The following is a 13,686-nucleotide window of genomic DNA, read 5'->3' as shown; positions in this document are numbered from 1 at the left end:
CAAGCCAGCGGCTAGTGACCAGACAACGTGCTGAGCAGCGAGCAGAAGGGCCCCACGCAGATCGTGGAGATGCTGGGAGACTGCACTTCGGTGCTGGAGCTGCTCAGGGTCGGGGCTTCTCGGACCCCAGAGCACTCACCAGAGAATTGCTTCGATGGTCGTGCTGGTTAAGAAAGCGTGCAGGTTTTGATGATGGCCGGTCCCTCGAGGTCTCGTCGCACCCACAGATCTCAGCTGAGCTGACGACGTGGGTAGAGGTCAGAGGTGCCAGGGAAGCCGGTTCTCGTCGAGCTGGTCCGTCGGATCCTTGAGGAAGGACTTGCAGCAAACCGCAGAGTTCTTACATGGTGCCCGCTGATGCAGGGTGACTACTCCTTAGCCACAAGGGAGAAATCTGGAGAAGAGTCTCGAAGTCCTTTCGTAGAAAGTATTCTTGATTCAAAGATGATCTAATTTGGAAGGGTCCCCGCTCCGGCCTTTATCCTAAAGAAAGGGGCGGGTACATGACTAGGTCCGGCCCTAAGGGTGGGACCAGGAAGGGGGGTAGTTACACCCCTCTCCCCCTGCTGGACTTTCCCCAGGTCAGGGGCTGCGCGCCCCTGGAACTGGTTCTAGCCGGCAGATGCGTAGTGAGCACCGGGGTGCCACTCCGCAGTCACCTTCTTGCAAAGCCCTACCTACCCAAAATACACAAACCCTGTCTGGGACGGTGCGAACACCGCCCTTGACAGGAAACCCTTTGTCCAAGCTCTCCTCGCTGGAAGGACTCCCAGCAGCAGGAGGTCAGACTTGTGTCTGTGGTGGCAGCGTCCATTTTGTGGAGCTGAGGCTTCAGTTAACTTTAACCGGGGTTCACAGTTACGTACATGTCGTGTCCCTCTAGAAGGGCGGAATGCTAACCTCGTCGCCAGGAATGGTGAGAGGGCAGCACCCCGATTCGTATGACACCTTACTCGACATGTCTTGATAACGCGATACCGAAGTTACCGATATGGGACGCGTTATCATGGAACAGCCATTGGGTCTTGGTTCCGCAAGCTGCAACCGGGCTCTGCTCGTGCCGGAGTCCAATTCACACAGTTCCAGGCACTCTGCCTTCAGGATTGTCAAGGCCTGCCATAGGAGTGACTGATAGGAACTCGGGTGTCCATTTTAGGGTTAGGCATATGGATACTATACCTATAGCAACGGGCGAGTACGCCACGTTGCCCCAGCTGTCGTGCAGCCAGTTGTGTCAGATTTAGATGGCCATCCAGGGGTGGCATAATACATGCTTCAGCTCCTGGTAGGCCCTGGGTACACCGATGCCCTGAGTTACAGGGTCTGACAGGGTGGCCCAGTTCCAATTGGGTAATGCACCTAAGGTACACATATCAATTTAGCGAGAGAACAGCTAGGCTGTGGGTCTGATTGGCAGGCCCACAGCCCGAGAAAGTCGTAAACCAGTGAAACAAAAGCAAAAAGTCCGGGTGATCATAGGATTGCAGACCCTACTCTCCTACAAACGTCATCGATCCTGCCGACGGAGTAGTCATCGTCATCGTTAAAATTGACGTCGACGGTGTCGATACAGTCATCGATAATGTCATCGTCGCCGAAGAATCACTAGTCATTGATCTTGAAGGCTTCTTTGGGACCAACTTTACCTCAATCTTTGTCGTCAACGACAAAGTCTTCTTCGTAGACGATCCCGTCGACGATGTAGAAATTGTTGATTTGACCTTAGGAGGCATTGAGTAAGGTTTCTTGAAGGCTTGTTTGACCTGAGGGGGTGATTTAGATGGCTCAGACCCAGTCTTTTTAACAGTCTTATCTACGGAAGCATGTCCCTTACTCTCCTTTTCTCTATGTTGTGGAGATTTTGAGGGACTGCGCCCAGAAAACCCAGGAGTGGTCTTTTTGTGGGCCTTCTCAGAACGCTCTTCAGAGGTATGAGAATGTCTGGATTTCTTTCTCTTTTGCGACCTCCTAGATGAAGAAGAGGATGCCTCATCACTTTCACTCTGGCCTTAAGCTTTTGAAGCCATATTAAAAGGCGTCCTTCACAGTCCCTTATAGTTTTACTCGAAAAGGTAAGACATACCTTACAGTCTTTCGCTTGATGGTCTGGGTTTAGACAGTAGATGCAGTCAGAATGAGGGTCATCAGTGTTGAGCCTCTTCTTGGAACAAGTGGCACAGGCTCTAAACAAACCCTTCTTCTCTTTTCCAGACATTCTCAGGAAGAATGAGTAAGTAGTCAGCAAAGCAGATGAAATCAGCAGTTGAAATTCACTGGGAAAAACTCAAAATCCAAAGTAGTAAGAGAAAATGTGAGCAGAGCTCAAAGGAGACTCCCTAGCACAACGTGCAGTAGAAAATCTGAGGGGCAAAAGGTTCTCTCAGGAGTGTTCTAGAGGGTGAGAGGTTCTGATTGGTTCTGGGACAATTTTGGTCTCTTCTACAGAACGAGAGTTATGGGTTGCAAAATGGAAATGGGCCTAGGCCTCTTTTCAGTTTGGTACATATCTAAGCATTGCTTTTTTATATACCGGGGACTCCCATCTCGACGACGGAAATGATTCAGGCATGTGAATCTATGAAAGCTCCAATACTGGAGTAAATGAAACCCACCACTAGAAGTTCAGAAAAGGACTAAAGTCTCATCTCTTTAGTGTGCAATTGGTGAGTGGGTAGAAGACAGACAAGCCAATACAGATGATTTGACCAATAGAGTGCAATAATTATTCATTAAAATATGGCTTGTGAAACTGTCCCCACGTGTCGCTTACCTGTTCAGATCGCGGACCATGAATGACTGCATGTCAGATGAGGGGCCCCGGAAGATGATGGGTTTGGGTGGGATTCGTTCACCCTGGTGACTGGGCTGGCGCTGAATGTGAGGGTTCCTGAGAGCTACGCTGATGTCATTTAGGAGGCGTGGCAAAGGGGCCAGCTTCATCATGGCTTCCTGGGAGAAAGAAACAGGAAATTAGGTCATACAGAAAGCAGTAAAAAAGATCTAACTTCTGTCTAGTTTCCTGGGATTGAGAAGGAGGAAATGTCATTGCAGTGGATGTGAGCATAGATCCCAACTTCATCTGGATTCCTGAGAGAAAGAAATAGGAACCTAGTCATGAAAGAAGATAGGTCAAAGACATAGTTTCTTCTTGGCCTCCGGCAAGTGAAGAACAGGAAATATGGTCATAGGAAGGTGAGGCACAAATACAGCGGCTCCAAGGCTTCCAGGGGCAGGGATACAAAATAAGTTCATAAGGAACACTGGATAGAAAGCCCTTTTTATCATGAATTTCTGAAACAATAAAATAAGGTGACAAGAAGGTGAGTAAAAGCTTAACGTTTTTCCTGTTTTACAGGAAGAAAGAATCATACAATTTGATCACAGAAAAAGGGTCACAAGAAGGTGAATGGGCTGCTTCAGCATTGCTTCCTGTGAGAAAGAAACAGGAACAGGAAATTAGTTTTCAAGGAAGTCAGGACCATGGCTGTGCAAGGCCGCCTACATGAATGAGCTAATAAAGTCTTAGTGACCTGACCTCAGTCTTGGCCAAAGGGATTTTCACTCTTTTACTTTTAGGGTGCGAGTGCTCCTGTCTCCAAATTCCCAGAATCCCCTCCTGGCTGTGCTCTCTCCATTATCATCGCCTGCCTTACCTGTGAAGACCTCTTAGAATAGAACTAAGGGCCGTTGACCAAGGTACTTTTTGTGTCTAAGGTGCTCCCTCGCCCGGATCCCATTCTGCTCAATTTACCTTGCTAAGTTGCGGCATGACCTCCCAGAGCAGAGCGTGCAGTGTGGACAGTTCCCGACCCAAGTCAATATAGCCCTCAAAGCTGGTGCTATTCGTAGAGGTGTCCAGGTTGGATATCTCGTAGAGGAATTGCTGCATGCTCGCCCACTCCAACTCGAGGAATTCATTCATGAAGGACATGTACTCTTCTTTACTGCCAAACCTACTGAGAGAACATGGAGCAAGATTAGTGCAGGAATACTGCAGAGCAGGCACCTCCTCACCCCTTTGGGGCAGAGGTTTAGTCCTGGCGAAAGACACAAGAAGTTAGGAAAAACAGATCTGAAAGAGAGGGTGGACCAAAAAAAAGGGTATATGGAGACAACTCAACTTAAAACACTTCATTTCTACCAGTAGACTAACACAAAATGTGGCCCAACACCCAGCAAACTGTCAGGAGGGACCTCGAATCGCCCACAGATATTCAAAGGCACTGGGTTGAATGCGGCCCTCCTGGAGGTTTGGGAACCCCCGTGCATCGCTGGACCGACAGTGGCCTGCATTACGCCCCTGATTCCTTCCACGATGTCAATCTGTGGACTCCGAATATCTGGTTAAAAACATGTGTGGGCTATATTCATCCAGATCCCTCTTTCAGAATATATCAAATGTATCCATCCAACCTTACCATACTGAACCAATTAACCTACCCACATGTCAATGATGTACGCTCAACCTTTCGAGCACTGTTTACTATCTACATCTCTGGCCTTTATTAGGAGGGTATCAATACTCCAAACCCTCTGTTATCAAACAGTAAACCCCTTTCTGCCTCACACACAGCAAACATGTCCATGAATCAACGTCTTTAGGTGGGGACAGTTCACCTATTCAAGCCGCATTCACCAAGTACACCTAATGCCTTCATTCACTTACTGTGACCTTCGATGCACTAAGGATATAATGGGCCATATGTAAGAAATTTCCAATTTGCATTTCCTAAATAGCAAATCCTAAGAAATCATTGAGTCGCAATCGCTATTAAGAAATCGCAGTTTAAAAAAAGACAAAACAGTTAGTACCTATTCCCCTATGGTCCCCTTAAATGACAAACCAGTGCAAGTGGTGCTCATGTAAAGTGCTCCAATGACCTTTGGGCATGTGCACGCTCAAAGGCACTTAAAAAAACCTTTTGGCGTGCTTTTTTAAAATTGCACATGGTTACCATCCGATTGGGTCCGATGGTAATAGCATTTCCAAAATGCCCAATTTGCTGTAGGAAATGCTTTGTACATGTGCTTATGAAATCCCAAATAGGAAATCCCTATATACGATGTCCAATTTTGGCACTCGGAAAATTCGATTTCTATAGAGTAAAAACTGCATTTTGAGATCACACATATGCCTTTGTACATTAGGAAGGCAATCTTGCATTTCTTAAGGGCCCGAAATTGCAATTTGTTTCATTAGAAATACTAAATCCTTTTGTGCATATGGCTCTGTACCCTCTAGAGTGTGCAAGTCTTTTGGTGCAATTTCATCCAGTGTCTCTTCTAGGTTAGTTTAAGAATCCCATGCCCCCTGTCCTTCACATGTAGACAGTCTAAACTCCACATACCACACCAGTGCTAGTGTTACCAACACCCACTGTACCAGCTGTACCATGCTACTGGAACAAACAAATCAATGCAGTTTTTTATTTTCCTCGACTGTGGACCAATAAGAGTTTGAGGTGACAAGTAGGGTACCTGGAGACATTCTTGACCCCAAAATAGCTTACCTGTTAAAGTTGGCCAGGTTCTGGATGACCTTTGCGATGAGTGTTAATGTGCGTGACGTCTGCTCGTCTGGATACTCTTGCATGAGGCCAAAGAGGCTGGGGGACATGATGGCCGGACAAAGGAAACGCAGGAAGAGCGAGGAGCTGATGAGGCGGTCGGCGATGTCCTCCCTGCCCCGCTCAGTGCAACGCATCCGCCAGGAGGCAAACACCTCCTTGAGCTCCCTGGGGAACACACTGCACAGAGAAGAGAAAGAAAGTTTCATGATCCCCAAGGGTGCAAGACAAGAGGGGGTGACAATGGCTCACAGTTACCTTACTCCAGGAACAAACCTCACCACCTGCTGTTTCACTCACGAAACCATGAAAGAATAGATTTCCTCACACCATACAAGACAGCAAGGGGACATGAACCTGTGACAGTCCAGAAGGCTGGGGGAAAGATGACTGTCATCCCAAACAGAAGTCAAGTTAGCTGGAAGCCCTACATGCTCAACACAGCAGGGGAGACTATGGCATTCATCATCCCAGCCGGAAGTCAAGAGAATCAGACCTCCATGACACTCATCATGACGGGGAATCATGAGTGTCATTGCAACAAGGAGTCCAGGCACCGCATCAAAGTCATACACAGTGTTAGGTCTGGGTGTCCACTGATGCGACTACTGCAGCGGCCCAGACACCTAGGGCTCTTCCGTAGTATCCCCTGCGGATATGCCAAGTGCTTTCTTACACATAGTACAGCGGTCCAGACACCTAGGGCTCTGCCATAGCAACCCCTGCTGATACGCCAAGCACTGTCTTGCACGTAGTACAGCGGCCCAGACACCTAGGGCTCTGCCATAGCATCCCCTGCTGATACGCCAAGCACTGTCTTACACGTAGTACAGCGGCCCAGACACCTAGGGCTCTGCCATAGCATCCCCTGCTGATACGCCAAGCACTGTCTTACACGTAGTACAGCGGCCCAGACACCTAGGGCTCTGCCATAGCATCCCCTGCGGATACGCCAAGCACTGTCTTACACGTGGTACAGCGGCCCAGACACCTAGGGCTCTGCCATAGCATCCCCTGCTGATACGCCAAGCACTGTCTTACACGTAGTACAGCGGCCCAGACACCTAGGGCTCTGCCATAGCATCCCCTGCGGATACGCCAAGTGCTGTCTTAAACGTAGTACAGCGGTCCAGACACCTAGGGCTCTGCCATAGCATCCCCTGCTGATACGCCAAGCACTGTCTTACACGTAGTACAGCTGCCCAGACACCTAGGGCTCTGCCATAGCATCCCCTGCTGATACGCCAAGCACTGTCTTACACGTAGTCCAGCTGCCCAGACACCTAGGGCTCTGCCATAGCATCCCCTGCTGATACGCCAAGCACTGTCTTACATGTAGTACAGCGGCCCAGACCCCTAGGCCTCTTCCGTAGCATCCCCTGCAGATACGCCAAGTGCTGTCCTAAACGTAGTACAGCGGTCCAGACACCTAGGGCTCTGCCATAGCATCCCCTGCTGATACGCCAAGCACTGTCTTACACGTAGTACAGCTGCCCAGACACCTAGGGCTCTGCCATAGCATCCCCTGCTGATACGCCAAGCACTGTCTTACACGTAGTACAGCGGCCCAGACCCCTAGGGCTCTTCCGTAGCATCCCCTGCGGATATTCCAAGTGCTGTCTTAAACGTAGTACAGCGGTCCAGACACCTAGAGCTCTGCCATAGCATCCCCTGCTGATATGCCAAGCACTGTCTTACGCGTAGTACAGCGGCCCAGACACCTAGGGCTCTTCCGTAGCATCCCTGCGGATATGCCAAGTGCTGTCTTAAACGTAGTACAACAGTGGCTCTTAACCCTTTGACCTCTCTGGATGACCACTCAATCATTCCTGGTACCCCGCCTAAGTAATTTCTGGGATTTGAACCTCAAAACATTACACAAATATACATACACATCAAACAAATACACAAATTATGGAATATTTTTGTTAGCCCACAAACAAAAATGTAGTCAAAACTACAATTGAATGTGAAGGTTTTCGAATTTATTTTTATTTTTTTAAAGACAAAGTGGTATGCTAGACTCTTGCACATCACTCTGTCTTTTGTGCTGTTAATGCATGCTCCATTTTGCCTGCACATGCCAGCGCTGCTCCAATTGAGGGCACCAATCGTCCACACTAGATTCTGTTTGCTGTACTTGCGCTGCTCTCTCTAATGAAAAAAAAGGTCCCAAATTAATTTCCAGCCTCCAATTTCAAAGTCCTTCCCATTGATAAAGCGTTTTAGAACATTTAATTTAATTTTTTTTCTTTTTTTTGCATATCTGTTTTATTAATTTGCTAATCATATTTAATTTTCTAAATAGTGACTGACCAACTGAGTAGGTGTTGCGGACTACAGGTTAAGAACAGCTGTAATACAAGATTTACAATATCCTATTGAGGGACTAAATATTGGAAAGCTTAACTCTGAACAGTTTCCAGCCTTTTAGAGCTTACTTTTTTAAATCTTCATTTCCATTTGTTGTAATCTTAACTTAAAAAAATATTATATTGTTTTTTTCCTTTGCTTTAGACAAATATATTAAAGCCATATGCGTTAGAATAGATTTAAGTATCAGAAGATTTTTTGGGGGTGTGTTCAATGCCTTTAGAAAGGGTCTGGCTCTAATGGCAGCTGGAAGTGGAGGGTTGCTAGCTGGTCGAAGATTGTGAAACTGGAGCCGCACAGTGCAGTTTGACTGAGAACGCGATGAGCTGCAGATCTGGGGTCCCAGGTTGGAGTGTATCGGTTAAGATATCGGAGAGGTAGCCTGGGGGTATGTTGCTAACAGCTTTATAACCAAGTTTCAGGAACTTTTAGAGGGCACTCGTCTTGGTACAGAGCCAGTCAGCCTAGTGCAAAGTAAGAACAACAGGGGTAGTCCTGATGAAGTTTACCACTTTGCCCAGTGGGGAGAAAGAATAAGTCAGTTGTTTCAGAACTCTACATTACTGAGTGCTAGGAAGCTCATCAGTAGTTGGCCATAGGGAATAGGACATTTGGGTGGATCTTGCTTCTATTTACAGAACTTGCCGCAATGTCTGCTGTGACTGCTGCTATGACGAGGGTCCCTTGCTCACTTTGCCACTGGATTCAAGCTAGCCTGGCTGATGAAGGGCGTTACCTAGAAACGGGTCCCAGGATGCTTGTTTCCGGTCAAGGGAAGACATGGCTTAGCAGTTTGGGCTGGACTGTTCCATGAGGCACAGGGTCAAGACTGATTTGCATATAGCCGTGCCTGAACTGGGGTGGTGGAGTGAGCTAAAGAATGGTGATGGATTAAACCCAGATCAGTTGACTGGGGGTGAGTGTTTGAGTTTCTCAAATGCTCCGTCCATCATCCCCTTTGGTATCTCTTTGTTCGTCCTACGTTCGCAGGGTATGCCCAGACGTGGGTCCCTTGCTCACTTTGCCACTGGATTCAAGATAACCTGGCTGATGAGGGTTATGAACCTGAAACCGGTCCCAGCATGCTTGTTTCTGGTCCAGGGAAGACATGGCTTGGGAGTTCGGGCTGGACTGTTCGCATGAGGCACAGGGTCAGACTGATTTGCATATGGCCATGTCTGAACTGGGGTGGTGGAGTGAGCTAAAGAATGGTGGTGGATTAAACCCAGATCAGTTAACTGGGGATGAGTGAGTGATTTGCTCAAACGCTCCGTCCATCATCCCCTTTGGTATCGCTTTGTTCGCCCTACGTTGGGAGGGTATGCCCAGACGTGGGTCCCTTGCTCACTTTGCCACTGGATTCAAGCTAGCCTGGCTGATGAAGGGTGTTACCCAGAACCCGGTCTCAGGATGCTTGTTTCCGGTCCAGGGAAGACATGGCTTGGCAGTTCAGGCTGGACTGTTCCAAGAGGCACAGGGTCAAGATTGATTTGCATATGGCTGAGTCTGAACTGAGGAGGTGAAGTGAGCTAAAGAATGACGATGGATTCAACCCAGATCTGTGACTGAGGGCAAGTGTCTGAAAAGTTTCAGCGCTCCGTCCATCATCTCAATGATTACAGCGCATGGACGGGCTAAGGAGAAAGCCAGGGTTTCTAGTGGAGGAAGCGTTATTCCTAGTGTGAAGAGGTAAGTAGATTGAGGTGTTAAGAGAGAAGGAAGAAGGATGAAGAAGGAAACCAGAAGACCTCCTGCTTGGATATGTTCAATATGAGGGAATATAGGGCCTCCCAATGACGTCATGGATCTAGGACCACCTGATGCACCAATGTGACGGAGGAGCAAGAAAGTAGGAACAAGAAAAGATGTGTGTGCCATGTGCGAATAGCTGGCATGCAAACTCCTGTCCATTTGCAACTCCCAGGCTTCTTGGCGCAATGTTTTTGATTTTGTGCCACAGCCACAGAGGGCTCCTGAGTCCAGCCAACTGCAGGGAAGACACTGACATTTTTTCACATTTCCCATCAGGCTACATTTAATAGTTTCCCAAAGGACATTTTATATTTATAAATTTTGATCTCTGTATAGGATTTTCATAAATTTGTGACATTTTGATAATGAAATCATAGTTTTATTAACTGACTTGGTCTGGAACACTTAGGCTCTTTATTTCTTAACTGCTGCTGTTTGGCTTGAACGTCAGAACATTGAGGCCAGAGATATCTTAATGCAAAAAAATGTTGGTCTGAATATCGAGAACCAAAATACTGTGAAGGTCAGTTTAGATTTAATGTTCTTAAATCCAAAACCGGTTTACAATGGAAATGTGCACTTCATCAAGCTGCGTATACATGTCATTAGCTATAGTAAACATACACCTACCTGTATTCACTTACCCTCTTTATTTTGGTCTCAATATTTTTGTATCACAACATTTTGTCCACCATATTCTGATAATACAAGATGTTTGGGGAATTTCTCTGAGGTAAGTGTTTCTGTTTTTGCCAGGGTACAACAGGTAAACTATGGATTCCTCGCAGAAACCAATTCACCAAACATGCTGAACAAGAATTTCCGCAAATTGCAACAGACATATGAAAGAGTAGCGACTTCTATGCATGTGAAATGTACTATCCTTACTGTGTCATACAGCAGTGCGCCTTCAACACTAACTGGCAACTGTGCCATGGAAAGACCGGTCACTGCATTGTTAAATTGATTCCAAAGTAATCTGTAGGGTCTTGGAAAGGGTAAGAGAGGTGTCCTTTGGGGTGGACTCCTGGAACACATACTTCTCTCCCTCATCATGCACACCCCACCTTCAATGACTTTAGAGACAATGGTTTGCTGGTGATGACTCCAAAGGGAAGAGCTAACCTTTGGGTGGTGACTCATGGTCCTGCTACTGGCATCCAACCAAACAGACTCTTGAGGATGACACTTGGTGTCACCCACTGGATGCTCCTGCCCATAATGTGTTGTTCCACCCCCCCCCCCCCCCCCCCCAAAAAATAAGAATACCTTGGGGTAGGTGGTCTCTTGGCAAACTCCCTTTTCCCTACTTCAAGAGGGAGGGCAACCCTGGACAGAGACATGTACAGCTAACAAATTCCACTGAGAAGGTAGCTCACTTGGCACTATTTGTTATACTCACCAATGAGAGTTGACAATCTTGCAGAGTGCCAGCTCGCAGCACATCCTGAGGTTGGCCTGGTGGTCTCCCAGCGTGGAGGACGAGCAGCGCATGGGGTCCACTTCACAGTTCTCCTCCGACTCATACAGGGCTCGGATGAACTCGCCTCAGAATGGGAAGGAGAAGGAGAGCGAAAGAGAGGAACAGAGACATACTTTACATGAGGTAGGGCACTCAAACCATTAAGGGATGGATGCCTTCCAGACCATTTGCCCCTTTTGTGAAAAACTAGAAGTTCTCCATCTCACTGAGTTACAGCTGGTGAAAGGAAAAGAAGCCCACTGATTGGAAGAGTGTAATGCTGGAGGGTGGTATCCAGGCATTTTATACCCAAATGTTGTCTATTTGTGACATCACCTGCACCGATGCCTAGAGATGTATTTGCGTGTGTGAGCAGCTGATCCCATGCTGGAATTTCTGTTGACTCCAAACCTAAGGTTTGCTTCTTTGTAAAGATAAAAACTGGATATTTTTTCTTGCCCAAATGGTAGTTTAGTCTGCATTCCTTTGGGCGTAGGCTCCTTCTCAAACAATATGTATTGGTTATATGTGGACTTTTAATTGTCTCTTGTTGTATTTTACTGGTGTCTGATGGTTCACTTTTTATACCAAAAAAGAAGTAGAGAGGCAACGGCTAAAAGAAGCAGACAAGTAACTCAGGGACCAATGTATGTCCAGAGAATACTGGACCAGCTAGCTCCGTCCAAGAAACAACATGCTAACTGGGAGAGGTGTGTGCCATTCCCCTTTTCTGTCTTCCCCAATTATCATAGGTTTAAGTATGCAACAGCTCCCATTCACACATGTGAACTAGTCTGTATTTGTGCTCTTGTATTTACCTTCATTTAAGGATCTTGCATGTGTTTTATACTTTTACCCCTATCTGGTAGAGAAGGGCTGTGTGTCTGTGCACATATGTGTATACTCTCTACTCGAGTCCATTCCATCACTGCCCCAGACTCACCCTACTACAAACATGTACCTGACACTGTGAGACAGCCCCCCAAAGTTTCTCAGATAGACTTAACAGACCCGCACACCTTGCACTAAGAGATGGCTGACGTGTGTTGTAAGCGGAGATAAGCTTGCCATTCCACAGCCCGAGATGGTTCCAACATAAAGCACATATAATACTCTGAGACTGCCTCATCAATTGTCCCCAGGGTTGACATATTGTTACCTTAACATACCTACACACCTCACACTCTACAACAACAGTTTAATCTGGATGTTCTCAGATGTCTAAGGGCAAAAACTTACCAATGGCGTCCTTGAGGTATTTCTGTCCAATCAGCTTCAGGTATTCCTCTATGGCTTTTGTAGCGAGTGTGTTCTCGCGAAATATGAGGTGCTCTCTGTCCATGAACCTGTCCACTTCTGTCATGGCCATGTCGGACAGAAAATCCTGGCAAAGGAAAGAGTGTGAGTCAGAGTCAGAGTCAACCGGATCCATTAGAAATGTGGCACAGCCTGTGCCAACACTAACAGAGCAATTCCATGGTGGAGCAAACTATCACAGCGAGGCTGAGTCAGTGAGACTCAAACTTACGAGTGACCCATGAGTAGCAATACCAAGGGACACAGAACTATCGCAATCGCTGTCGGACAGGATTTTTCAAAGGGGAGAAACATGAGAAAAAGGCTTAACTTTCAGGGAAAGTTGTATCAGAACTTGCTGCTGAATTTGTACATTCAGCAGTGATTGGTCGGATTCCAACGGGAGTCACTGAGGGGAAACCTGAACTTCCACCTGGGCAACTCCACCGACACCAACTCCACCGACCTCCTGGAAAGATTGGAGAACATCGGCCTCAAGCAACTGGTCACAGACCCCACGCACAAAACAGTACACATGCTGGACCCTATCTTCACATCCAGCAACAGAATCAGATACAGTCACACCTTGAAATTTACCGGGTCGAACAACTCCATTGTACACTTCACCCTAGCCGGATCCGCCTGCACCACCCCCAACCACGAGAGATCCCTCTTCCGCAGCTGGTCCGAGGTCATTCAGCAACAATACAGCAACGCGTTCAGCACCACACAGCCCAATGCCACCACCAACTTGGATCAGGTAGTACAGAACATGAATGACTGGTTCACCTGCGCTGCCGACCAAGTCGCTCCAACCAAACCTGCCAAAACACACAGACCCTCCAAACAAGCCATCTGGCATATCTCGGAACTCCGCATGTCAAAACACAGGTGCAAACAACTAGAAAGAAGATGACGCTCCAGCAGGAACCACACATTCATATCAGCCCTCAACAACTAACACTGCCACAAAAAAAGAGGCCCTCACCCACCAGATCGAGACCAGCACCAACCAAGCCAAGGAACTTTTTACCATCATAAGAGAGTTCACCTACCCGTCAGCCACAGCAAACCTAAACCCCTCCTTACAAAACTCTGCTCCGCCCTCGCTGACCCCTACCACAACAAGATAGCAACCATCTTCAAAAACTTCAATCCCCAAACCCTCAGACCTCCTCAGCCTCCCATCGATCACAAACACCGACCAGCCACTCACCACTTGGGAACAACTCATCA

The 13,686-nt window shown here is 47.3% G+C and overlaps 1 protein-coding gene across 5 annotated transcripts in view; it reads right to left on the bottom strand.

Annotated features, from left to right (window-relative positions):
• The window catches only part of SYNGAP1 (synaptic Ras GTPase activating protein 1), a 313,184-nt gene that overhangs the window by 206,392 nt on the left and 93,106 nt on the right, over window positions 1-13,686 (bottom strand). For 4 of the 5 annotated variants that reach the window (XM_086949107.1, XM_086949109.1, XM_086949105.1 and 1 more), the window contains exons 2-6: window positions 12,394-12,538; window positions 11,095-11,239; window positions 5,511-5,747; window positions 3,752-3,956; window positions 2,771-2,949 (exon numbers count right to left, since the gene is read on the bottom strand). In XM_086949107.1, coding sequence (XP_086805233.1) covers window positions 2,771-2,949; window positions 3,752-3,956; window positions 5,511-5,747; window positions 11,095-11,239; window positions 12,394-12,538 — 911 coding nt within the window. The remainder of the gene's footprint in view (window positions 1-2,770; window positions 2,950-3,751; window positions 3,957-5,510; window positions 5,748-11,094; window positions 11,240-12,393; window positions 12,539-13,686) is intronic. The other variant, XM_086949106.1, reaches the window with a different exon arrangement.

Source organism: Lissotriton vulgaris, unplaced genomic scaffold (assembly GCF_964263255.1).
Source record: "Lissotriton vulgaris unplaced genomic scaffold, aLisVul1.2 SCAFFOLD_1288, whole genome shotgun sequence".
Lineage (NCBI taxonomy): Eukaryota > Metazoa > Chordata > Amphibia > Caudata > Salamandridae > Lissotriton > Lissotriton vulgaris.
Note: the sequence above shows the minus strand (reverse complement) of the source record. Positions and strands in the feature narration are given on the sequence as shown.